Genomic DNA, 26,925 nt, shown 5'->3' with positions numbered 1-26,925 from the left:
TTAAGAGCCACTAACAGTAGATGTGGTTTAACCATTTGGATGTATGACATAGGGAAAGCTCGTAGTAGAAAGCCTTGCTCACATGAAGGACATGTCAGTCTATTGTACGTACATTATAGTAACCATGTCAGTGCACGATACAAGTCAGGTCTCAGGTAAAAGTCCCTTCAGTAGAGTGTGTTTGTTGACATCTGTCCCAAGCAACGATCATATGAATCCCATTTGGATCGACACGGTGTACTTTGGAATGCTATCTATCCTTCATGCCCCTCTTGGCCTCTCCCTTTTCGTCCCTACTCGCCCCCCCTACGCACACACACACATACACACACATCACACACACACATCACACATCACACCCACCACTTCCCAGCTTTACAACTGCACAGAGGTGCTTTGAGGTGTTTAAGGCGGGGAGGAGGGAACGTGTAGATGTGTCTTGACTTTAAGCCCCAGTGTGTGAGACCTCCAAACCCACTTTGAGCCATGTGTTTTATTTTATTTTTTGGTCTGTTTTGTTTGGATTTAGAATCACAGTCTCCTTATTCTATCCCCCCACTTATACCCTCCTCCTCCTCCTCCTTCTCCTCCTCCTCCTTCCCTTTCTCCAACAACCCAAACCCCTCCCCATTCCCTTTGCGTACTGTACAGTATGTCTTTGTACATCCATCCGTCACTGTCTGTCCGCTTGTCTCCCTCTGTCTGTCTTCCTGTCTCCTGTCCGCTGTCTTGCTGCTTGAGTCTGTTTTGTTCTGCCTTGTGTCTCTCATCCTTGTCTTTCCCGTCTTGTCTATCTGTCTGTCTCTAAGTCATCTCTTCCATGTGGTTCATCATGTTTTACTTCTACACCTGCAATACTCCTCTCTATGACCTTCGCATCCCAACAAACATTTTGACGTTGAATAGATCTAGATGCTGTTGGTGTTGAGAAGCGGTTTAAAATAAAGTTACGTCTGTACAAGTCCATAGCTGATGCCTCTATCAATGTAATCCCAAGTCCTAAATACATTCATGTTTTATTTTTAAGTATCTTTTAATAATTATTTTTAAAAACAAGGTAGTACCTGAATATCGGCCATTAACTGCAATTTTTGCAGCATTATCAGCTATTTTTCTACGAAGCTAGGTTTAGGATTTTAAAACAAACACCAATGTGCCTCACCTTAGATTTATATTGGCAAATAAACCCTGCATTTTATATGACACATGTTTGTGCTCATTTAGGGTTGAACCTCCTGCATGCCATTACCTGTCAAGTGCTTGCTGGGATGCCTCTCATGAACACACAGTGTTTTAGCTAACTCATACTCTCGCACCGTCTAACTCGCGCATACTGTACACACGCTCACTCATATCTATACCAACGCAGAAAATATATATACGCCTATGTATATACACATACACACACAGGCAAGTACCCAGTGCCTTTCACGCCCTTCCTCTGCTTCTCAGACTCATTATCAACCTCCTACCACTCCGATTCCAACTCCTCCCCATGAGTTTTGAGGTCCAGCCCAGTCTCCCTCTCTGAGCTGTCATTCTGCCCTTAATTCATCTTCTTCTCTCTCTCCCTTTTCCCTCTGTCTCTTTTTCTTGTTCTCTGGATTTCTACTCTCCGTTGATCCAGTTCTGTTTCTTGACTCCAACACTCTGTGATACTAGACTCTCCAGCTACAATTACTGTAGTTATTTTTCTATGTATTTTATAGGCACACACCTTGTTCCTCAGTAGTTTTTTTGTGTTAACTGGGACTGCGATGTGACAATGTGCCACCAACACATTTTGTCACATTAGCTGAAGAAAAACAAAGTTTACACTGCATTGAAGCGGGTTACCCCCCCTTTTCCCTCCTCCAACCTCCCCCCCTTTCTCTTCCTCTGTCACTCTTTGCTCCTCTGTTCCCTTTCTTTCTCTCCTCTCCTCAGATGCCCTATCCTCTATCTTGTAATTCCTCTTTCCTCTCCAATCGTCTTTTGTCTGGGCATGCTAGCGACCCTTCAGTTATATTCCTCTATGCATTTTATCTCAATTTTTATATCTGATTTTGTTATCATTTACTCCTTAATTTACCTCGGTCTATTTATGCATGCTGTCTGTGAAACTGATAGCTGCATCTATCAATGGAACCGTGTCAGATCTTAATGAGGCTTTGTCCAGTGGATCTACCCTAAACCACAAAAATCTGATTAAAGTTTCTCATCTTTAAGATATCTAGTTAGTAGAGAAAAGTGTCAAGTGCAAACTTGAGTTAGAATGTGTGTAGAGACCTTGTACAGATGCTCAATTTCTCCGTAACCCTACACTTCCTGTGCTACGGGAGAAGCCAGCAATGGCCTATTTCCTGTTGGCATGAGTGCCAGAGAGGACAGGAAGTTCCAGGTTGCCATCTTGGCCTTATGTGATAGCATTATCACATAGCCTTTACCGCATACCTTCATAGTTGGTGATTAGGTTATGTCCTAGTTGTATACATGTCAGCAGTTCAGCCCCAAAGATGAGAAACTCGTAATAGATTTTTGTGTCTCTAATTGTGCTGTGATGGGTCAAATATTGGTCAATGGAACCTTGTTGCTATGAATCGTTGCTTTACTGTTAATCTATATTGTTGTTGAAGCAGTTCTGTTAGTTTAGTTCCTTCTCATTATTTGTTTATTTTTACGTTTTTAAAAGTCTACTTTATGATTTTCTGTTTTAGTTCACATGTTGAACTTTTTATGTTAAGTATTTCCTTGAGAAGGGTCCATTTTCATCGGCCTCTCTTGTTACCTCTCTTTTTCTCTTTTTTTTGACTCCCTTGCCCTCTTTTGTCATCCTCTCCCCTTCCTCATGCCTTCTCCCAGTCCGGAGGGTCCCTCCTCGCTTCTCCATTCCACCGACGAGTCAGGAAATCATGCCCGGAGGCAGTGTGAACATAACGTGCGTTGCGGTGGGGTCACCCATGCCTTACGTCAAGTGGATGCTGAACTCGGAGGATTTGACGCCAGAGGACGAGATGCCAGTGGGCAGGAACGTGCTCGAACTGGGCAGCGTTCGTGAGTCTGCCAACTACACCTGTGTAGCCATGAGCAGCCTTGGCATCATTGAGGCTGTGGCGCAGATCACCGTCAAATGTAAGAGATAACTGTGCTTGTTTAAGAGATTAACTTCAGCAATGTTTGAAGCGTACAGAGCATTACAATCACAACATCTATTGATACGGTGGTCTTGGGGCATTTTGAGGAAACTTCAAACCTTTCCCTTTTTGCAACGAGAATCTTCCGTCACGATAAATTAGTTTTTCTTATTGCCTTCTCTTTTGTCACCATCACAGCTCTCCCCAAGCCTCCAGGTACCCCTGTGGTTACTGAAACCACTGCCACCAGTGTGACCATCACCTGGGACTCGGGCAATCCAGACACAGTGACTTACTATATCATCCAGTACAGGGCAAAGTCCCCAGACAGCAAGTATGAGACAGTGGATGATATCACCACTACACGTTACAGCATTGGTGGCCTCTACCCCAACACAGAGTATGAAATCCGCGTCTCAGCTGTCAACACAATTGGCCAGGGTCCTCCCAGTGACCCAGTAGAGACCAGGACTGGAGAACAAGCCCCAGCTAGTCCACCACGGAACATTCAGGCCCAGATCATTTCACAAAACACCATGATGGTACGCTGGGAAGAACCCGAGGAGCCCAATGGACAGATCAAGGGATACCGGGTTTATTACACCATGGATGACTCCCAGCCCATGAGCCTCTGGCAGATTCACAATGTCCAGGACAGCATCATCACTACTATCCAGAGCCTGGTTCCTCAAGAGACTTACACAATCAAAGTTCTTGCATTCACTTCTGTAGGCGATGGACCCTTCTCAGAGCCCATCCATGTCAAAGTACTGCAAGGAGGTAAAGAAATGAAAACTGTTTGTGTCAGTGTTTCTTATAAAATGTTGTGTCTTTACTCAGTTCTAGTAAATGCCATAATGTCCTCCGCTGTCTTCTTCAGTTCCAGGTCAACCGTCCAAATTCATGGTTGGTGCTGTGTCTGACACCAGTGTTGAGCTGACCTGGGAACCTGCCTATGACAAGGAGGGAATTATAAATTATGAACTTCGCTACTCAGAAGGCAGTTTTGGGACCCCGGTAAGAAGTTTCCTTTTTTAATTTCATAACCTTTTGCAATAAAAGGTTTATACCATCTGCTAATGGTCCCACATTAGATTCATCTGCAACCATTTTCAAATCTCGGCGTTCAATTAAACTTTTCTCCATCAACAGATGAAGAAAACCTTTGGACCCACATCTGCATTTGTGGTGGAAGGGCTCCGCCCAAACACAGACTACCAATTCTCCCTGGCAGCCATTTCAAACAAAGGCATCGGAGCCTTCACAAATGACATATCGCAGAAGACCCTTCAAGCCAGTATGTAACCTTTTTATTGACTCTTCTGTGGTGTGTTCTCTGTGGGTAGACTAACAAAGGTATTCTCCCCAGGAAAGCAGCTGAATAATTGTTATTTTTCTTTGCGGACCCTAACTGAAGTGATTCCTCACGAGGTTGTGTGTTCTCTTTTCCTTTGCTTTTTGACTGAAGCTCGTTTCTTTCCTCTACTGCGTCATCATCTTTGAACTCCGCCTGTGATTTGGGCATAAACTGGGTTCAAAGCCGATGCAGAAATGATGAACTGCATATCAATCTGACTTGACATAACTGATGTGTTCATTTTAATCTTACCTGCAGTTGACCTTCATTTTGTTAACCATAATGTATCAATATAACATATAATATATATTTTACAACGTAAGTAAAAGTGTTTTTCACTAAATTAACTGCTTGTTTTGTGGTGAGTTGAGGTGGAAATTAAACCACAAAGGGCTTTGGAGTCTTTTTTTTTTTTTTTTTATCAGGTGTTTTACAACCTTTTCATTTCATCTTTTCTTATTTACTTATGTGGCTCTGGTGCCAAATGTATGAGTGTACCCAGCCCTGTCAAACAAATCAAGTCTATGTGGACTGACGATTTTGGCAGATTTTTTATTATCCTTTCAGTTTTGTTCATATTTGCTTTTCCTTGTTCAACAGCAAGTGCACTTTCTTCCATGTGACAGAGACACACAAAATGTCAGTTCTCCTCTAAGACCACCAAGGCTCTCATATGAACTGTATTTGGATTGGGGGGTGGGGGTGCATTTTGAGTTGAGTTTACTCATGAAATAAAAAAAACTAACATATCAGCAGTCTGCAAAAGTACTCACATACCCACCCCTGGAATATATTCCAGCATATCAGTTCTGCACTGATTACTTTATTTTAAGGATGGCAGGAACACAACTGAATTATTTAAAACAGCCGGCTAAAAATAACAGGAGTGGTATCATAGCACACAGCAGTGCCGGCTGTAGAGAAAGAAAATACACACAGCTCATCCAAGCAGTTTTCCAATAGCTGGAGGACTGCTGGGATGACAGGGTATGGAATTAACGTCTTTTTGAGTTTCGCACAGCCGACAATGATGTTGCGTATCGACATTTAATACATTAATGGTAAAGAACCTGGCAAATGGAGCTGGATTTGCGGGATTATGGGCGGATCTGTACGAGACATTGTGGATCCTGATGATACAGAAAATAGAAAATCACACACTCACATACATATTCACTGCCATAGTGGCTTTATTTATAGGAAACAGCATGGAATGTGTTGGACTATGTGGGGTTTAAATTAATTTACATTTTCAACAGGACATAGGAGAGCCATGGTGGTGAGAGTAGACTTCCTTTTTAACACATTTTCTGTTTCTAACAGTGCAACTTGTTGGCTGTGCCCCCACATCTGGGCTGTGGGGGCTTGGGACCAATCACTTCACAGTTCTTTTTTTTACTGCTGGGCAGCAGAGCTGCACTGACAGTGCAGAGTCACTGAGGAGAGCGCCAGTTGCATGCAACACTCACTCCTGCCCGCTGGGGGTGCTGTTGAGAACCTATCACTGCACTGTTGATCTTTGATCAGTCCAGGCATGAAAATATACTTTTATGTTCATCCAACCCCATTTCTGTCTTGGCGTCTCCGAAGTGTGTGTGTGTGTTCACATCATCACCCTGTCGATGTGTGTTTGTGATTTCCTTACCTCTGTTTTTGCTTTTACTCTCGACCGGTAAACCACAAGCTGAATGGATTGGATACACTTCTCTCTTCTTCTTTCATCACCCTGTTCTAGCTCTGTTTTCCCTCTTTCCCACTTGTTCCCCTGCGCAATGGAACAAAAGCTCTCCTTGGAATGGCTTGTCATCACCTTGCTCACTCTTTGTCCTCTTCCTTTTATGTTTTTTTTTTTTTATTCAGATATTTGATTTTTTATGATTTGATTTGTAGTCTGAAAGAATATTGGTTTGACATCTCTCTAGACAGTGGCTACTGCTATTTACATTCTTTAAGCCCATTATAGCTATTAGCAGCTACAACGCAGCAGGCAGAGCAACACACGCAGTCAGCATTGACATACTCTGTCCCATTCAGCATATGGAAGTTCACCCTGGCGCTTTGCTCAAGTCTCTACTCGAGACGAGGGACTCTTCCATTGAACGGCCTCATCCATACAATTACAGTAGACAGAAAGGATTACTGCTGGTTTATAATGGCATCTGCCCGTCCTCCATAGAAATTTGATACTTCTTCCCTGGAAATGAGTATCACTCTATGTTTGGAGCAGCAATAAACTCAGTAAATATTGTGTTCCACATAAGTGCTAGCTCCCACGGCAAGATAATCAAATCTTCTTTGGCTGTCACATCAAGGTTAACTGCAATCTCTACCTTCTCTATCCATTCTATTTCTACGGGGCGGGGTTATTCTCGTCGTTCCAGGTCTTTCTCAGCCAGTGTTTCTTTCTAATGCCCTTATCAAGAGTCCCTGTGAGACATGTCAGTTGGTTTCTCTCGCTGCTGAGGTCAGAAAAGTCGTAAACTAAGTCAGTCAAAGAGAAAGCTTCCCCGCAACACAATAAATAACTTGATCTTTTGGATGATCTGAGGTAAGTGATCGTGTGACCGAGGGATTCAGTCTGCTGTAACCTTTCTAAAAGAAGGCTGAATGAAAATGTATAAAAAGGAAACATTTTCGTGGTGTTATTTCTGAAACATCAAGAGGGAATTGGAAGCATTGAATAGACCAGTCTTTTAAACATGACACCGTTTTATATTAGAGTGACGTGTCTGTCGTTTGGCGGCTCACACAGGTCGGGAATAGAAGCGTTTCCGCGAACCCGAGTCAGTGAAGAGCGCTGTGTCAAATATATCCTGTATTAAGTGACTGGTACTGAAATAAGTAGACACCTAGGACAAGACTCCTGGAAACTATACTATCGTAATAAATGTTATATATAGGCCAGTTGGACACTTTGCAATGACTGCATACATTTCAGCCCCGGGATTTGAATCCTCTGCAGTGTGTGGCAGACTGAAACCCTTCGCCACTGAGTGAAAAGAAAGTCAGAAAATGTGATTTCCCTGTTTGCTTTGTCGTCCATTACTTGTGGTCCAAAATGTTTGCAGAATTGTTGAAGTTTGTGCTCAGTCCAGGCAGCATTACCAGGGGCTATTGTCATGAGGACCACTCTGTCAAAAATGTGTGTAGACTCATTGTACAAAAAATAAAAACAAACCTCCCTCTCAGTCTTCATGATTGAAACTGAATATTTGATCAAAGAAATCTGCATAAGCTTTGTTGGTCTATATTACGGACTGAAACCAAAACACAAGATTTTTACAGTGCACGAGTGGCCCTCATTCAGAAGCAAGGCCTCTTGGGGTATGCTGCCACAGTCAGATCAGGTTGAGAGACCTTTTTCTGTGAGATCATTCAGACGCGGCCGGAGTGGTTCCACAACCTGGGAGGGGCTCCCGGCATTCCTCGTGCTGTTCCCCAGTTGTAAGACGTGGTAACGGCCTCAGCGGGACCCGGGGAGTGGGTGTTAGGGGATCGCAGGCCCTCGTGAGTGGCAGATAAGAATCCCATTTCATAGCGTCAGAATTAATTTCATGCTTTGAGATGAGCTGAGAGCCTGGCCCCTGGATTGTCAGGCTTTGTTACACATTTAGATTATACCTAGAACCTGCCAGCAACCAGTCAAGTGCTATCTCTCAAATTAAAGTGGCAGATTCTAAATCCTCTGTATTTAGCCAAACAAGCAGTTTAGCCCCCCCCCCCCCCACACTTACTGTAATTGCAGGAGGTTTTTAGATGTATTGGAGTATATGTGTATGCCACAGCCCGGGCATTTGGCACCGGGGGGGAGGGGGATTAATTCCATAATGATCTACAAATACGAACATCCTGTCATTCGAGGCCTCTGGTGAAAATACAATTCAGATGCAGACATGTGCTCCGATAGCAAAGCCATCGGCAATCTGTGTCATTCTGAGAGGTGACAACAGGCAGTGAGTGATGACCTGCAGATCTGAACTGTGGGGCATTAATGTGCGTAATTAAATAAATAAAGATGTCCCGCTAAAAGCACTTTAAATCTGAGGGTAGTCATCGTGATTAGGTATGCCACCCATTGCAGACTTTGTACTCGGAGCCCCCCGGTCGTATCACAACAGACTTTAAAGTCGAAGAGAAGGATATGAATGCAGACATGACTAATTATTTGTCAAATAGCATTTAGGAAACTCTTTCAGTGAAGCTTCGTAAGGAACTTCAAGTGAAGCATTAGCGCAATTTCTTCTTTTGTGGTTGTATAGTTCTAGTATCCATAATCCGACCACTGGCCTTCATGGGATTTGCACTTTATTAAAGCTGTGCCCCAGGCGGTCTTAAACCGTTATCGGGCGCGAGGGTGCCTGGGCACTGTGATAGCATGGCCGCTGTCAGGATCGCAGGCCGCCCCCTTTTTCCCGCGCCGCGAAAGATCGAGAACTGAGCAATCATTCTTGACGTGGAGAGTTTGCGAATACAATGTGAGCGGAGGAAAGAAGCTGAAAGGCTCAAAAATCCAGTAAGACCATAAGTAAATAAGCCCATTGGACACAGAGACGGGTTTGGTTACCGTGGCTGAGGTCCTGTCCCATTTGTTGTGTGCTGGAGCAGCCTGTCTTTAGGAGGACTCTCTTACAGTCAAAACTCCGGTTATTTTATTTCCCCTTTTCTTTAAATGTGTTCTACCCTAAGTGAGAGTGTATTAACAACACTGTGGTTAAACTTTTATGAATTCAGAAATACATCTTACTTGTGTTGGTATTCTCAATATTGCACTTATCTTTATGACGACAAATAGGCGCAGGGCTATGAAATGGGATTTATCAGAGCAAAATATTAACAAGGAGGGATGTTTGTGTACAGAGGAATGGAAAAATCTGGGGCTTCCCCTCTCGCAGTCTTGTGGACCCTCCGGCCCAAAGCTACATGAGTATTTAACAGCTACAGCACAGAGCCAACTCTCTCCCTCCCAGCATCTCCACAATGGCTCCAAAACCAACTCTCAGCTAATCACAGTCATTGAAGACGTTACTAATTGGAAATGGGATCTGAACATTTTGTTGCACACTGTCTGGGAGGAAAAGGGTTGTTGCTCACTGACTCCAGAGTGAGCACGCTCTGGAGTCAGGTGCTGGTGGTAAGAAAGTCTCCAAAGTGTAGTATTTGTGGGAGTCAGGTACGTATGATGCAGACGATGCTTGTGATTTATTTTTGTTTGGTCGTTTTGTGTGTTTTTTCTTTGAGATGTTACATGTTCCTTTTAGTTTTTTTGAGGATTGTTGTGTGTTTATTTTTTTTTGTTTTCATGTTATCTCATTAGTGGTCATCTTGAACCTTAACTGTTGTTGTGGTTCTTTCTTTCGAGTCACCGGGGTTACAGAGAAATTCATTTCCCAGTACCCTCCTTCAGCTCATCATCTTAAATTTTTTTTGCTGCCTTTTTCCATGGGTGTCATTTGATTTTGTTCTTTTTTAAGTTGCAGTGTAAACGCATGCCTGTTTTTCTAAGTGCTATTTCATTTTGCTTTTGATGTCTGATTTATTTTTCTTTAAATCTTCACATCACAGACAGAAAATGTAATAATGAACTGGACTTTTCAACAACAAGATGGAGGCAATAGATTAAGAACCAATGTAGGGAATCCCTGACTGGGATGGAAATATTCTCATACATGTCCTTATGTCCGTATAAAACCAAACTGTGAATAAGAAGTTAAACGTTTTATCGCTGATGAGCGTGGCATAGAGAGGACGTGAAAGGCAACGAGGCTGATCTAGAAATTTCACAGATGTGTAGGTTTTACTTAGTTTTTTAAAAGTACTGAAGGAAAATTGAAGCGAGTATGTTGAAAAGCTTTTTATACCGCTACAAAGAAATAAACTTAAAAAAAGACATACTCGATATTACTCTGCTAGATTTAACTTTGTGTAAATTTAACTTAATTCTGGTACCAAATTATTCATTATGTTAATGTAATTCTGGCATTTAGGGTAAGTTGGACGCTATTTGGTACCCAAGGCTTCGAAAGAATGACTTGTATAATATAGCTAGAGTATAAATCGTTGTTAGGTGTCATGTATACAGCGCTGCTGCCTGTAACAGTAAATGCAGGGAGCCTGAAGGAGAAGTTTAGTTTTCGTGACTGCCATGTTTACCTGAGTACTACATATGTTAAGGACTAAAACCTCAGCTCAGTGCCGGGAGATAAAATACACAACAGATGTGTTCCTCCCTCTCCAATCTGCATGATGCAACTAGTGAGGGTGGATAACAGGTTTAACACATTCAATATAGGCTTTTACAAGGATGATGTTAGCAAGATGGAGGCAAATCCACCCACCTCCTATATGGTTTTGCTTTACAGGACAGAACAAGTGGTTTCTGGTGTTAGTCGGGCTGTAGATCGTTTTTAATGAGGTGAATTAATTAGCCCAAATCTTTTTTCTTGAAAAAGTCAAAAACAGGTCCATTTTCTCAGCAGTAATGTTAAGAGAAACCAAATACTATTAGTCTTACTGTCTAAAACATTCCCAGGTATCTTTAATAGGCAGCCATCTTGTTTCATTATTACACAAGCTAGTACCATTGTCCATTCATGCCTCTTTTGTTTGCTTGATGGTTTTATTTTAATCTGAGTTCATTTAACATTTTTTGCCTCCGTCTTTGTTTTGCAAATTTTTTGTTTGAATTATTGCTATTGTTTTTATTTGAGTTTTGAATTTTCCTTTTATCATTTTCTTTATCTCTCCCATCTTTTTTATTTTTTTGTTTTTCAATCCCTCCCTTCCCCCCCTTTCCCAACCTCCTCATCCTCGACCCCCCCCCCCCCCCCCCCTTCCCTCTCCACCTCACCAGAGCCCTCAGCCCCCCCTCAAGACATTAAGTGCAGCAGCACCAGCTCCACCTCCCTGCGGGTAAGTTGGCACCCCCCGCCTGTGAAGAGTCAGAACGGGGTCCTGGCGGGGTACAGGGTGCGCTACGAGGTGGTGGGCCCGTCGGAAGGCGACGACGACGAAGCCCCAGACGAGCCGACGGTGCCTGCCACCGAGGAGCAGGTGCTGCTGCAGCGACTGGAGAAGTGGACCCAGTACCACGTCACCGTGTCGGCCCTCACCGTGATAGGGCCGGGCCCTGAGAGCGAGCCCCTGCTCTGCCGGACAGATGAAGATGGTACATAAATCGCCGACGCTAACCTTTATCACGAGATGAGGTTATTGTACGTCCGACATGGATGTGCAGAAATGTCCATCCCACAAGCTAGAATTAGAAAAAGAAGTGTTTCACAAATTGGTCTGAATACTTTTCTAGATGTTGTGGTGTTAGAGATAGAACATCTTTGTAAAAGGACCACATGCTGCAGCTTTAACCATCGGACAGTAAACCACTTACAATACATAACACGCTTGGGAAATCAAGAGGGTTGCTATTAAAAAATAACCAACCAAATGTAATTCATAATAGCTACCGCATCCGATATCCTGCCTCGATCTGTATGCTTTTAACAGTATCCCATCGCTCAGCAGAGAGCCATAAGCATTTATGAGTGCATTACACTGCAAGGCCGTATCCATTTGCATTCATGGTAGAAACAGTGGGTTGGAGGTTAAACAAGCAGGTGTCCATCCACTAAGGTCGCAGCAGAAATCTTCTGATAGGAAAATTTGGTTCACTAAAAAATAATTAATAATGTTCAACCAGTCTTTTCTGGACCACAGTTACTCCACTGAGATACGTGTCACTGGAAGAGTGATAACCAATGTGAGGCCCTGTTGACATTCCCTATGCTCATAAATAGACTTGTGGTACTTTCCACTGTTGGTTATTCCTCCACCTGTGCAACAGGTTTGACACAAAGAAAATGAAAAGCAAAGAAGCTTGCAAAAAACATCTCAACCTCAAAGGAACAAAAAAAAAGAAGAAAAGATTACACATCCGAGTTGGATCACAGACAAAGCAGCAAAGCAGTTGAACAGTAAAGTACATAGAGTGACAAGCAGAGATGTTAGAATGTCAAAGAACATCTGAATCATTGATGGATGGCTGACAGTGCCTTCTATCCTCCACCAGCCATTTATAGCATTTTCCCGACACTGAGCAGAACAGTGGAGACGATCTTAAGTTCTCTCCATACCTTTTGAAAGATACTACTATTTGAGTTTGCCAGGATAAAAGCAGAAACTAAGGCACCAAGTGGGGGCAATTTGTAGGGATTATTATTAAGAGTTTTATAAGTGGTGCCTCCCATAACATGACGCCATGACACCGTTTTTTGTGTCATGTATTTCGTGCCTCGTGAAATAAAACATTAACGATGTATTCTCTGTTAAACTTGTGAATCCAAACCACAAATATTCAGCAACACATACTAACTTCTTCATCTTGCTATCCATAGTTCCGGGGGCTCCTCCAAGGCGTGTGGAGGTGGAGGTCCTCAACTCCACCGCACTTAAGGTGATGTGGCGCTCCATGACGCCAGGCAAGCAGCACGGTCAGATCCGTGGTTACCAAGTTCACTACGTGCGAGTGGAAAATGGCGAATCAAGGGGCCTACCCCTCATCAAGGACGTCATGCTGGCCGATGCCCAGGTATGAACATCTCACTGCTTCCCCAGTAAAAACTGGATCCATCAGAAATACCGTGCGTCAAGGAAGTTTCCGCTCACAGGAAATTGCAAAAATAGTCGTGTCTGCCTTTGAATCTATTTTTCATCAATGAGCAGAAATAAATCGACACACTTAAACCGATGTGATTATTAGAATTTTACCGACATAGATTGTAAATTGTGTCCTTCATCCTTGCCTGTTGCGGCCGTGCAAATATCGAATAGCACGAGAGGCAAATGGGGATTCGCTTCCGTCTTGGATTTCATTTCATATCGCTGTAATTTCTTTTCCCCTCAGCCCACAACAAGAACTGTAATCAAACCTTCACTCATCCTGTCTTCCCTTTCCTGCCTGTTTGGCTTTCATTAGGAATGTGTAGACCCCTGCTTTATGGCAACATCCACTATGAAAAATGTCTGATTGTGTGCTTGTAAAAATGCTGATTATAGTGTTTCTGTGCCTGGGGCTCGTAAGAACAAAATTGGCATGAAAACATTTCACCCAAAAAATCTGCCTCCACTGACAGCTCGAATTTTAATCAAGCTCTATAATGGCAACGCAGTTTTGAAGGAATTCTGCCAAATTGGGAATGTTGTGCCCAGTTGCAATCATTATATTATAGCCTTGAAGTGATGTAGGGTAAGAAGACATTGAAAAAGAATAGCTGTTTGCATTGCTACATTTACTGGGGGGGGGGGTTAGAATCTAAATCTATTGTTTACAAATGAATCAAGGACCAATTCAAACCAAATGCCACAAGCATCACATTTATAATTTTGGTGACCCACAAATCCAAAAGTAGAGCTTTGATAACTCAGATTATAAGATCGTAAGTTATTTTAGGTTCTAAATCACGAGATCCAAGTGGATGCATCCAGCCAGAACTCCCCAAAATACAGTTTTAGTTGCCTTCTTATGAAACCTTGCATCTGAATATCCTCACTGCTCGCTATCAATGATTGAACACTGAGGTAACCAATCGTTAGCTGCACAGCAACATGCTTTGTAATCTACAGGGCCACACAGGCAGATCTATTCAACCCTCAACCTTGTTTCAACTGCTCCTCATAACTTCGGCTTCAAACAGCATCTCTTTCTCCTGACCTCACAAAAGGCAGTGACCTATTTCTGATACCAAACCCCTCTGCTCCCGAGCCTCTGATGCCTCTCTCTCTCTCACAATCCTATTTCTTCTTCTCCCCTTTTTCTTTTCTCTCGCTCTTTCCCTAAAAAAAAAAAAAATGCTTTCTCTCCTGCACTCTCCTCTTTGGCGGGGGGGGTTAGTGGGAAACGGACGATACAGCTGAATATGTGAGTACGAAGTTTCGCCTGAGTGCTTTGTTTAGCTGAGGGTGTAAACAGCGGGTATTGCATCAACCTGGTTGGATTCACGGTCTACACGGCCCCTCCGGTCTTTCATTCGATAAGTTTTGAGAGTAAAGGTCTCACCTCAGCTCTCTGACCAGCCAACGTCCGTCCTCTTTCTATAAGCCACTAAGGAAAAGAAGGACAAACTTTCATTGCCATCCAGCTTCTACAAAATGGAGGCTGATGCAATATCCACTGCCCACTGTGCCTGGAATGCTAATTCTACTCGTGCCATGCTGTGTGTTGATACAGTGTGTTTTTGTCTTGTGATCTGGTGCTGTGTTGTGGTTTCTTTCTCTTTTCTTTGTGTGATTTTCAAACCATGTCTTTTATTTTATTTTTCTATGTGGTGCCTTAGATTTAGTGTTATGCCTTGAGTTCTTATAGCGTGTGTGTCTTTTACTGAAAATACTGAGAGAAGCTTTAGTAGCGTCGATGTATGATCTTTGTAATTTTCTATAAAATCTCCATCGCATACTCGATGATCGCTTACAACCGCAGATCGTGCCCTTACTTTGAACCCGGATTGAAAACCTCAGCCCATCTGCATTACGTGAATACCATCTCAAGTGCAACACAGTACTTATACCTCATTTACCTTTATTGACCTCTCCCCATCACTCTGCCAACCAGCCTGTTAAAAACCTCATTCTACGTCCGCTCAAACCGGCTCCTTTGAAAGATTCATTAGAATTGATCGGAAGCCGCTCTTTGAAGAGGACTCAAGGAAACCTAATGGCTGCGGTTAGAAACTGCCAGCAAATAGCTCGGATGTATTCAGCATACATTAATCACAAAGTAAAGATGTTGATTGGAATATTGCTACAGGAGTAAGAGGGGGTGGGGGGGTGGGGGCACCTTCCCATTTACATTTATAATGTCCCTCTTCCACCAAGACAACTCTGAGGATTGACCTATTGTAATGGTCTCCCACTACATAGGGGGAAATGCTACATTTAATGCATGCTTAGTGAAATTTAATAAGGGAACCAGGAGGCGCTTCACCCAGATTAACATTCTGTACAAAGCAGCTCCAGCTGCATAAAGTGGGTTCATATCATCAAAAATTCAACACACATTTTGACATTTTCCTGTTTCCGTCTCTCCCCCCGTATCCCATAGGAAATGGTCATTGGAGGACTCAAGCCAGAGACCACTTACTCCATCACGGTGGCAGCATACACCACCAAAGGTGATGGAGCCCGGAGCAAACCCAAACTGGTGGTGACCAAAGGGGCAGGTCAGCATAACAACAAATCTTTTCTATGTATTTTATTTAGTTTTCTCCTTATGTTCAAGCTAGGTAGAGGCAGTGGTTATTTTCCCGACCTGTGCCTAAAGGGCATCTTGCTTGGGGGTGGTTCCTCATCATTCCCACACCCACTGACAGGTGTGTGTGGGACAGGTGTCAGGGAGCGTGACACAGCCAAAGGGGCCTGAGTGACTGCTGTCACTCTCCACCCTCCTGTCATGGCAGGCCTGCTGATATGCCAGTCAAGTGCCCTCGGTCTGTTCCTCAGAGGGAGAGCTTCACCTCTTTTATTATTTAAGTGTAAAGAAATGGTTTTGCGCCATGGGGGCCAAGATAAATAGAGAGGGGGTTAGAGGTGGTGGTTGGGGGGAGCCCCCTCAGCATCCTTATTCAGAGGTGAAGTGGTTATCCTTGTTCTGAGGGATGTCAGCATGGCCTGGTGAACAGCAGGGTTCCCCCTGGCTATGGGATTTCTGAAATGCCATGGAACAAGCCAAATCTTTTAAACAAAATTATACTGGACTTGCATTTTTAAGCTGTAAAAATACAACAAGATCAATTGTCAACAAAATCATCAAATTATTCTTTCAAAGTAAGATTATATGATTGCAAATACCTCATATTAGTGTTCCAGTCAACAAGCTCTATTTACAACTCACTTTGAATTTTTTTTTAATTGTATTTAATGAAATACACCTAAAAACAGATCTCATTATATTCCACATTTTCTACCCAGACATATATACTGCACCATGATCCATGTCCCTCACCATACAAACTGAGGTTTAAATGTCCTCCACAATATCCACCCTTTCAAGTGCGTTATATTTCTAGTGTGATGCAAATAACTGAAATATTCAGACACATGTCACATGTATGCACTTGTAAAACAACAGAACTTATGCAACAGTTCTTTCTTTTCACAGACAAGCACGCAAAAGAAAGCAACTGGCCTCAGAAAGGAATGACATCACAGTCTAGTTCTTCTTAGGAAACACAAAGGCCTTAAAGCACAAAGCATGATAACAAACAGAGTATGTTTTCTGTGCCATTGAAAAGTCCATTCACAGCAATGGCCATGTATTTTCATACTGCAGATGTTCCATCAAGCCTTTCATAGTTTGACACGTCAAAAATAATCAAACGTCACTGACTTACAAAGAAACATTTATTCTGCAGCTCATACTTGTTTTTCTGAATGGATGCTAGGTTTGAAAAGTTTCTTATTACGCCTCATACTTTCCAAACTCTTCCTTTGGGGAACAAACACAACCAATGAGAGAGGAAGTGTTTGAGAGCATCTATAGCAGACTTTATTGACAAAAGATTAAAATGTTTGTGTCTGAAATTGCCATCCTGTTAGTGAGGTTTTTTTCACAAGGCTTAAAGAAGCAGCAATCAATGAGCATCCTTTTTATCTTCTACTCTTGTTCAGGTGAAAGATATTTCCGGAGCTCTGTCGTAAGAAAGTTTTCAAAGTAGAACTAACCAATCACCCAAAGAAAAATCAATACAAAATAAAGCAGCATGTTACAAAGACATTTCATTCTTTAGGAAGCATTTGCAAGTGGCTACTACCACCTCTGAGACCTGAGCATCAGTACAAGGGAGGAATCTTTAAGTCATTTCAGAAAAACTGAAGATGACGACTTGAGGAGCCACAGAGAAGTCCCCCATGAGTTGGTGGTAGGTCACATTAGGGTGGGATAACTGGCCATCTTAGCAGAGAGCGGTAAATTCATACAACTAGAGTGGCCCCTCTGTGAAGGCCCAATAGTCCACTTCAAATCCCAGAAATCATTAAAGGTAATGGAGACAATGTTGATAATTCAGTGTAATGGCAGTGAATAATTAAGAAGTTGCTGTGTGTGTATCACTTTGTCCCACCAGGTAATGATGAACAGGCTCTAAAGACATTAGTGGGGCCCAGGCCCTTGTAGCATCACGTCAGCGTACAGACTCCCATCTCCCCCCATCTCACAGCACTTCATTGGGATTGCTGCATCCCTTAAGAGGATGATGAGTTTTGTTGAAAATGGTGGGAGTACTTATTTCGATGCCGACTGCAGACAACTGACGTGAAACATCGGCCCCAATCCCCACTCTGCATGTTTAGTAACTTCCTGATCATTATTTTGATCCGGCAAGAAAACATCAACGTAATGGCCCTCTCTCTCTCTCGTCTCTCTCTCTCGTCTCTCTCTCCCTCTCTCGTCCCTCCCTCCCTATCCCTCTCTCGTCTCTCTCTCTCTCTCTCTCTCGCTCGCTTCCTTAATAGCTCTTGCCTTTCCAAAGGGACATGTGAAATTTGTTTGTCAGAGTTGCCTCCATGACATTTCCTACCCATCCAATTACTCTCCTCCGTTAACCCCCTCCGCCACATAGACTCCTACAGTAAGCAGACTAAATTGAAAGCGTAGGGAAATGAAGATGTGAAGGTGATGTATTTTGTCGTGGCATTGATGGTTAGAAAGAACCTCTTACCATCTTGTCCTTAGAAATGTTAAGCCTTCACAGGCACACTACGGCTACAGGTTAATCAGTGGGAGCTTTTTTTTCTATTGTCAAGACATGCAAAGTGAGGAACCTTACACCCAGGGTGGAGAAAATATATTCAAACGGGAATATATATATATATATATATATATTTATATGCATTTATATGCACCTTGTGTCTAGCAGACAGGGTAGAGATAATATGATTATTTGTATGCACAATGGTGTGTGTACACACGTGTGGCATGCAAAACAGGGAGAAAATAAGAATGTGTCTTGATCGGCCCCTTTTATCGGGCTTAGTGTCAACAGGAGGCTGTTAATACTGTGCCGTGATGGGAAGCGTGCTGGTAGGCCCACAAGGAGGGATTGAACCATGATCGACCCTGAAATGGACGTAGAGGGAGGGAGAGATGCGACGGAGGGCGGGGGGTGTGAGGGCCGTGCACAGAGAAAGAAGTGGAGAGACGGGGAAAGAGTCAGGGAGAGGGAGAGGGGGAGAGAAATGAACACTGAGAAGAGCAGGACAGGGACAATCAAGGTGTCCGAGAACCACACAATCATTCATGTACACACACACACACACACACACACACACACACACACACACACACACACACACACACACACACACACGCACACACACGCTTACATTTCTGCCTCCTTATACCCCGGCTGGACCCTCTCTGTGGGAGATTGCTCTTTGTCTCCATTCACCTTCATCATCCCTCATTCACTTGTGTTTCACCCCCCCCCCCCCCACACACACACACACACACACACAAACACACAGTACATGTCATGAACCTGAGACCTACCACCACTCTGCTGGCTCAGTAGTCATGATCCCTCTCCACAGTGAGCACCAGGCCACTGTTTTAAATGTACACGTGTTTCAGGGCTGCAGAGGTTGAACCACTCTGTAGCCTGCTGAGGTTCGAAAGGTATCACAATCATCAAGAATGGAAAACACACCGACAAACGCTCAGAGTCGTCACAGGATCATTAGCTCTGGTTCTGTTTCCTTGATTAGCGGAGAACACAAACGGCAGAGTGGACTTTTACATGACAGAAACTGGGCTGTAGTAAGAAGCCGCGGAGTATCAGGAGCTTTCATCCTGTCCGACACACCTCCTGTTCCCCCCTTTCCATTACCGGCAATGGCTCAGCTGATCTACCGCCATCTACCCAGCCACCCCCGTCTTCCTCTGGCTACAGTCCTCAGAAAGAACCATTAGCAAACGGAAATGAATAATAGGAGCAGAGGGAGGAGATTGCTTTGTGTGTGTGTCTGTCTGTGTGTACGTGTGTGTGCGTCTGTGTGTGTGTTTGTGCTCATTAAGACCTGCATCACGGTACAAGAGTATGTCCTATATGTAGGAACCTGTACACAGATACACACATGCACAATGATACTATTCCACTGAGAGGACGTGCTGTTGCTTCAGACTAATGTTAGCTCCTCCAAATTACTTTAAGTCCAAACTGGGCAGCGAGCAGAACAGCTCTGTGTGCAGCTGGAATAGTGTTCAAGGAGCTAGGGCCGACCGCAAACCAGAACCATACCTTCACACACATGAGCACACACACACCCATCCGTACTATACATTATTCACAGAGATACACACTCGAAGTGGTACATTAGAGACAACAGTTAAAAAACGTTGGATGTAGAGTGATGTAGGCAGATGTATCCATGACTGTGGCCGCTTGAGATGGTGATGATAGAGTTACGCAGTAAACTAGATTAAGTGATTTGCATCGAGCTTATACAGCGTTTTTAGTTTATGCTGAGAAAGCTCTTACCGCCAGGGCCGACCAATTTGATGCCGACCCAGTTTGTCGACCCAGTTGGCAAGTATCCGAAACATAGTGTGAGATAGTCAGTTGTCTTACCATCGGTCTCTCAACCTCATACAGAGACATGAACTGAAAGTGTTGTATCAACATATGATCTGCATATGGAGACGAATAGAGCCTTCTCTCCAAACTCTGCGTTCATTTCATCTGTATATGTGCACATCTTCTGAACGTTTACAGATGAGGACAAAACAGACTAAACTAAGAAGTTCCACTGTAAATCGGGGGGGGGGGGGGGGGGGGGGGCGGCAGTGTAGCCAATAGTTCAAGCGAGACGACATCATCATTTGGGATTGAGTACATCATTCACAGCTAGTTTAGTAACCTCACTTTTATTTAACGGTGAGCTCTTCTACCAGCGAGAGTGTAGTGACGCAGATGAGTCACCGAAGACAGAAGCTATTTACAGAGAGTTTGGGGCTCAAGTGTGAATCAGCCACACTCATTGCTCACAAAGCTTTGATGGTAACTTGAGAAGTGAAGGTCTCCCATAACTGCGGCTGCCTCTATCACACTGATGGGGCCTTAAAGGGGGGGGGGGGGGGGGGGGGGGTAAGAAGAGACGTGTGTCATCCATAAGCGCAGCAAAACTGGGCCGCTCTGAAGAATGGTGTCCCGACCCCAAGAGTCGATCATCCATTTTACAAGAGATGACTCTCACAGCTGAAAGAGGCACTGTTGTCTGCTGAAAGTTTTAGGGATTCTTCGCAGGACATAAATGATTTTGGCTGGAGCTTACATTTATCATAAAATGGTAACGGGTGCAGCGATCACTCAAGAATTCAGAGGCCCTGAGGATCTTCCACATATCCATACAACAAGGCCTGACTCATTTCATTAGGGTGTACCCTGATGGATGGCTGGAGTTAAAACTATTCCAAACCCATCCCTAATTATGGCTCAGTATGTCAATCATTACCGCGTGAGAATTATTTCTGTACAATATAATCAAATCTGACTGTTGTGATGCAGTGTCCATTTTCCACATGAATGTTTTTTTCAGTATACTGCTGGCTGGAGGTAGCAGAGACAACAGTGTCAGTGCTTCAATATGTAATGTCTTAACTAAAGAACAATGAAACTGTCTATAGTCAGATCTGTACTTGTGAAATGTCTGAGCTATTTGTCCCTAGTAATATCAGAAAGAATAGCAATCGTATTTGATGCTTTTAAAGTCAAACTAATGATGATAAGAAAAAAGGAATGACTTTGCTTTTTCTTTCTCTATCTACACAGTGCCTGGTGCACCCTATATGTCTGTGGCTCAGGACTCGGAGACAACAGCCGTTGTTCGCTGGGACCCTCCAGATCTGACCAATGGAATGGATCTGCAGGGTTACCGGCTCCAGTTTGGCCGCAAAGATGTCTCTCCCTTGGCCACTCTGGAATTTGCTCCCCAGGAACGACAGTACCCTGTGGGCAACATTCACCGGGGTGCCACTTATCTCTTTAAAATCTCTGCCAAGAGCAGGGGGGGATTTGGGGAAGAGGCTGTTGTGGAACTCGGTATGCCTGAGAATTCGCCAGGCGGATACCCTCAAATTAATGAGGGCTCCAATGTGACATGCTGCTCAGTGCAGCTGTCCTGGTCTCCACCAGTGCTGGCAGAGAGGAATGGGGTAATCACAGAGTATACGTTGGCCTATAAAGAGACTGGTGCCAAAGGAGCACCGCAGGAGCTGCTCTTGGCCCCCAACCTGTCCAACTACGTGCTCAACAGCCTCAAACCGAACTCAGCGTACGATGTGAAAATTCGTGCACACACCAGTGTAGGTCCAGGGCCATACAGCCCTCCTACCCAGTATCGGACGGTGGCCTTTGATCCAGCAGGTAGGGTTTGCCTATTTTTTTTCCGGCCCTGTTGGCAGGGGGTTGGAAATAAGCTGAAACCAATCTTCAGCAGCACAAAATGAAAACTGCCCACACCCCCTCCTTCAACCACCTCCACTTTTCCTCAAGAAAAAAAGATTTTGAAATTGTTTGCCGCGGGATACTCACCTCACTAACCCAATTAAGGTAAAACCCAAGTCAGTAAGTTATAGTCAGTCATTTTGAGAGAGAGGAAAGCAGCCTAGAATCTCAAGGTAAGTGCTGTTTGATCAGACACACCTGTCAGTCATCCCTGCAGCCCTCTGCCAAGCATACTCACGCAGTTAATGCCATCTCACATCCCCAGTTTTCAGACAAGGTAGGACCTCAGTCAAACCAGTCACTCCAAGAGTATGTTTGGACTATTCTTAGATGTCAGGAAGCGGATAACGTTTTTGGTTTTTTATTTTATTTCTTCATTTTGGGTATGTTTTGAGATAATCCTCCCTCTCCTAATTCCTCCTTCCCCTTCCTCTGTCCCTTGAGGGGACAGCTTGTGGCATGGCATCCCCCAGACTGTTGGCATGCTGTGTTTTGGGTCTGTCTCTATGCTCACTTGGCAGCTCGTTGGCAGTGCCAACTCGGACTCAGTGGAGGTGAAGGAACAGTTGTCATTGAGACAACATGGATCAGTTGTTAATCTTCATAATGGTCATGGGTTCAATGGCACTGATGAGAGGGGTTGGCACTACCGACGAGAGCTAGCCAGTGGTTTGTCCTCCATGAGTCTTACGTGCTGTCTGTCCTAACCAATGGAGTTGCCCTTCTCACAGCCAATCACAGCTCACCTTTACACTCACTCTCCAACCAAGAGGAACGTTCCAGAGAAACTCCAACTGTTCTTTTTTTAAAGGTTTTCCTTTCTTTTATTTCTCCAAATGTTTCACTCACTGAACATACACTGTCTTTCTTTCTTTCTTCTCTCTTTCTTGCATTTGTCTACCTAACAGATGTCCCAAAGAATTTCACAGTCAAATGGGCCACCAAGACCACAGTGGTTCTGGCGTGGAAGTTTACTGAAAGCAGGTCTCCATACAAATGCACGGTGAGTAAATGTCGTCCGCTGATCGATGAGTAAGGGGGTAACATTTTGATTTAAAAATATTCTGTAAATCGTACTTTACATACATTAGCCTAATTCATTGCATTAATTTCCAACATGTCCACTCATCAGAAAAAATACACATTTTACCATCCAGTTGTGTATATTCAACCATCAGACTGGTCAGAATACATCAAAGTCTCCCTCTTACAAGTTATGGAATCATCTTCTTCATCATCTGTTAAACTCTAGATTGAATACAACCGTCAGAAGATGGACGTGGATGCCAGGCTGATGAGAGTGCTCGTCACTGGACTAAGGCACAACACCACATATGAGTTCAGGGTAACCTGCCAAGAAAGCATGGACGGTGGTCCCAGGCACCGCGTGGTGGCCAGGACCGCGCCACTCATTCTGGTAAAGAAACCCAAGATGGACATCTACGCTGATCCTGAGAACCTACTCACTATGTCCTTCCCACCGGTCGATACCCAGGATATCAAGTGAGTATAGCGCGCTGAAAGGTTTCTTGTGGGATTGAGTCTTTAAGTTTAAGTGTCGAGATCCTTGAGATCTGATGTGATATGGATTAAGATCTTAAGATGTCTGAGATGGGTTGAAATGGGGGGTAAGGTCTTTTCTGAGACAATCTGATCATCCGTAGAGCTCTTGCGAGTAATGGATTGTTATTAAAATATCCTGTCAACTCTTTGGTAAGTGTTATGAATACGTAATACGAACTGCCATGCAATATAAACCAAAGGAAAACTGTGGTTTTATTAGCTATTTCTTTGTAATGTATTGTGCTGCTATGTTTCCAGGATCTTCTATGTAGTGGTGGTGCCTCTTAAGAGGACGACGGGAACTGTCAAAAATCTGAAGAACCCTGATGAAACGGACATGGAAGAGGTAGGATCTATGTAGGATCAGTGAATTGGGGGGGGGGGGGGGGGGGGTAATCTAACACAGCAGAAATGATTGCTTGTTTAGGAGTATTGGTTCAAATTGAAAGAAACATGCCATATAGTATACTATATATACAGTATATATGTAATCAGTGGAGTTACTTTCAAAACTTGAGCACCACTTGAGCATGTCCTCTTTCTTTCTCTCTGCTGGATTAACTGTGTGTTTTTAAATAAGGGATTCCAGAGACACATGTTTGAGTTACCAGCAGTTGCATGTGCCAGGCAAATTGACGTGTACATACCGTGTTAACAACACGGTTGTAAGTACATCTCAGCTATGCTAATTTATCCCCCTAAGCATGCAGCAGAGAGAATTACACAGTCCACTCCCACTCTACCCATAGCTCACGGTCACCTTGAGCACCACATCAACAGTAACCATCCCTATTGGATTTAGGATTACACCCGTTCACTTTGCTCAGCTCTGTCTGCAGTTTGAAATGAATCGAGGGGTCGGGCGTTTGGGGGGGGGGTGCGGGCCTGGCTACATGGATCTATGTCGGACAGTTGGCAGCTTTTCGAATGTGAAGCTTCACCTAATCTTTGTTTTCACTAATCTCAGTCAGTTTAGTGAAAGTGTTCAAGTCCTTGTCACTAAGAACCACATCACATCATATATCAATCATATATCATCGGGACAATCGGTGCTCAAATCGTTTTGTGTACCATACTTTATACAAACATTCTTTTCTATTGACGAGCTTTAAAACAGTAAAGTAAGACAGTAAGATATATTAAAACAATGAAATATTTTATTAAAGCGTTAAAGCAATGTTTAATACAAGAAAAGAAAAGTCAGAACGAGATCATAAATATACATTTTGAGCAGTTTTTAAAAGGTTTCCAGAGAGGGTGCATTTCTTATATGTAGTGGGAGTTCCAAAGTTTTAAATATTTGGTGCATAATTACAGAAAGCTGCTTCATTGTACTAGCTTTGTGTGGCAGGTGTAGCAAGCCAGCGCTAAGCGACCTCAAAGAGCAGCTTTGAACATGATCCAATGTTCTTGTTCTCTTTTTGTTCAACTAGTTGTTCTTGAGTCCTTCTAAATTACCAATCATTTTTACAAAAAACGGATCAGCCAAAGTAAACAAATGCCCTTTGCCTCAATCAGCTGTTGCGGGATGTGACCCATAAGCGTCGCTCCCGCCGTCAGCTGGCGCAGCTGGACCAGAGGAAGCCCTTCATCACGGCGTGCTTCAGGCAGCTGCCCTCCAGCTTCACGGTGGGATCGGACCACCGCCACAGCAGCTGTGAGAACAAGCCTCTCGAACCAGGCCAGGAGTACGTCTTCTTCCTGCTGGCTGAACTCAACACCACCACTGGGGTGAGTTACTGGTGCAGCACAGTTCAGCTAGCTTCCTTTTGGTCAATTTATTTTCGGTGGAGTGGGTTTAATAATTCAGCTGTGTTAATGTAATCATGGTTCACTGCAGTTTTGCTCATCTGAGGCTAACCCAATTCATTCCTTTTTCATATCTTAAATATATACTGTTCAAACCAACTCACCCAGTTTATGCTGGTTAGTGGAGACGCTCCCAGGTACTGGTACAGATAACATTCTGTCTCCTGGACTGTGTTTTACTTCTGCCTGATCTTCCTCCTCAGAAAATGTTTGCCACCAGCCCTTACACGGACACAGTGATGACCCCTCAGGGGCCGGGGGACCCCCTGCCAGTAGAGACTGGTGATGGACTCATATGGGTGGTGGGCCCAGTGCTGGCCGTGGTCTTCATCATCTGCATCGTCATCGCCATTCTCCTATACAAAAAGTGAGTGGCTTGCGGGTTGTAGTTATTGTGGTGAATGCAGTTTGACGTACGTTTAGACTTTACCGTACAAAAATAACATTGTTCAACCTCAAATGACGAATTAAAAATATTGCCCAAAGTTTGTATATTTTCTACCGAGCAGCCAGTTTAAATATTTTATACTGGGAACGTGTAAACTTTTCACCCTACAACAGGAACTAATTGCTTTATCTTTGCATTGTTAGTTTGTGCCGAGCTCAAACCAACAATATAATTATAGAGAATCTCGCCCAACACAGCGAAGATGTTTTCCGCCATTTGATGTTGAACCAATTGTTCTGGAATGTAACTAACTGAAACCATTGCATGTAAGGGAGCATGTCAAGTGATGAGCTTATTTTGTATTCGTAGCAGCATGATATTCAAAGACCCACCAACCCTGCTGCATGTAACTGAGAAAGAGCTTTTTTCTTGTGTTAAAAAAGATGGTTGTGGAAAGAGAGGGGGTTGGAGAGAGAAGAGAGGAGGAGATTCTTTGAGATGCTGCTCAATAGCTCGGCAAACGTTTGATCAAGAGAGCTCACGGATAGGTTTTAAAACGACATATAATAATTTAGGGAATAATGCTCCGTAAGGGATTTATTCCAAGTTACCCCTACTTATCATTATCACCATTATGAATTTAAAGATTGTCGGGGTGTGTTACCATCATTTCTAGTCGTGGACATTCAACTTTTATGGTTCAGCAGCCTTACGGGAGGCAACAGTCTTTCTGTTACAAAGTCAAAATGAATTTAATATTCCTCCGTGTCCTGGGACATTGGAACACACACTTTACCCCTTTGTTTTAGAGTGAGTTGTAGTTTTTTAGCCTCAGCGACTGCAGGTCCCAGCTGAACACTGGTGTAAGAGGTTTCCCCACATGTCGGGGGAACGTCCCTGCATTGTCTTAGGCGGGGGGGTTGGGGTGGCAGGGCTGATGTGAGCAACACAAGTGCAGCTTGCTACTGTCAGATGATCCCTGACTGTCTGACCTTGCCTTGCCTCCGCCTTGGTGGTTAGGGAGAGTAACATCTCTCCTTGGATCTCTCTTTTTTTTCTCTCTTCTCTTTCTCTCCACCTCACTCTCCCGTCTCCCCCGCTCCATCTCGCCCTGGTGAACAGTGTTTCCTGGGTCTGCCCTTGGCCCTGACATTCCCCTTCCCCGTCTCTATCTGGCTTTTGTGCACACACATAATCGCAGACACACAC

The 26,925-nt window shown here is 43.7% G+C and overlaps 1 protein-coding gene across 1 annotated transcript in view; it reads left to right on the top strand.

Annotated features, from left to right (window-relative positions):
- ptprsa (protein tyrosine phosphatase receptor type Sa) overlaps positions 1-26,925 on the top strand; it is a 105,590-nt gene that overhangs the window by 42,248 nt on the left and 36,417 nt on the right. Inside the window, exons 6-18 of the mRNA XM_053430764.1 lie at positions 2,842-3,111; positions 3,312-3,893; positions 3,994-4,130; positions 4,266-4,410; positions 11,321-11,635; positions 12,858-13,051; positions 15,560-15,677; positions 21,282-21,875; positions 22,865-22,959; positions 23,209-23,459; positions 23,778-23,865; positions 25,038-25,250; positions 25,532-25,695. Coding sequence (XP_053286739.1) covers positions 2,842-3,111; positions 3,312-3,893; positions 3,994-4,130; positions 4,266-4,410; positions 11,321-11,635; positions 12,858-13,051; positions 15,560-15,677; positions 21,282-21,875; positions 22,865-22,959; positions 23,209-23,459; positions 23,778-23,865; positions 25,038-25,250; positions 25,532-25,695 — 3,166 coding nt within the window. The remainder of the gene's footprint in view (positions 1-2,841; positions 3,112-3,311; positions 3,894-3,993; positions 4,131-4,265; positions 4,411-11,320; positions 11,636-12,857; positions 13,052-15,559; positions 15,678-21,281; positions 21,876-22,864; positions 22,960-23,208; positions 23,460-23,777; positions 23,866-25,037; positions 25,251-25,531; positions 25,696-26,925) is intronic.

The sequence above is a fragment of the Pleuronectes platessa genome, chromosome 9 (genome assembly GCF_947347685.1).
Source record: "Pleuronectes platessa chromosome 9, fPlePla1.1, whole genome shotgun sequence".
In the NCBI taxonomy this organism is placed as follows: Eukaryota; Metazoa; Chordata; class Actinopteri; order Pleuronectiformes; family Pleuronectidae; genus Pleuronectes; species Pleuronectes platessa.
Note: the sequence above shows the minus strand (reverse complement) of the source record. Positions and strands in the feature narration are given on the sequence as shown.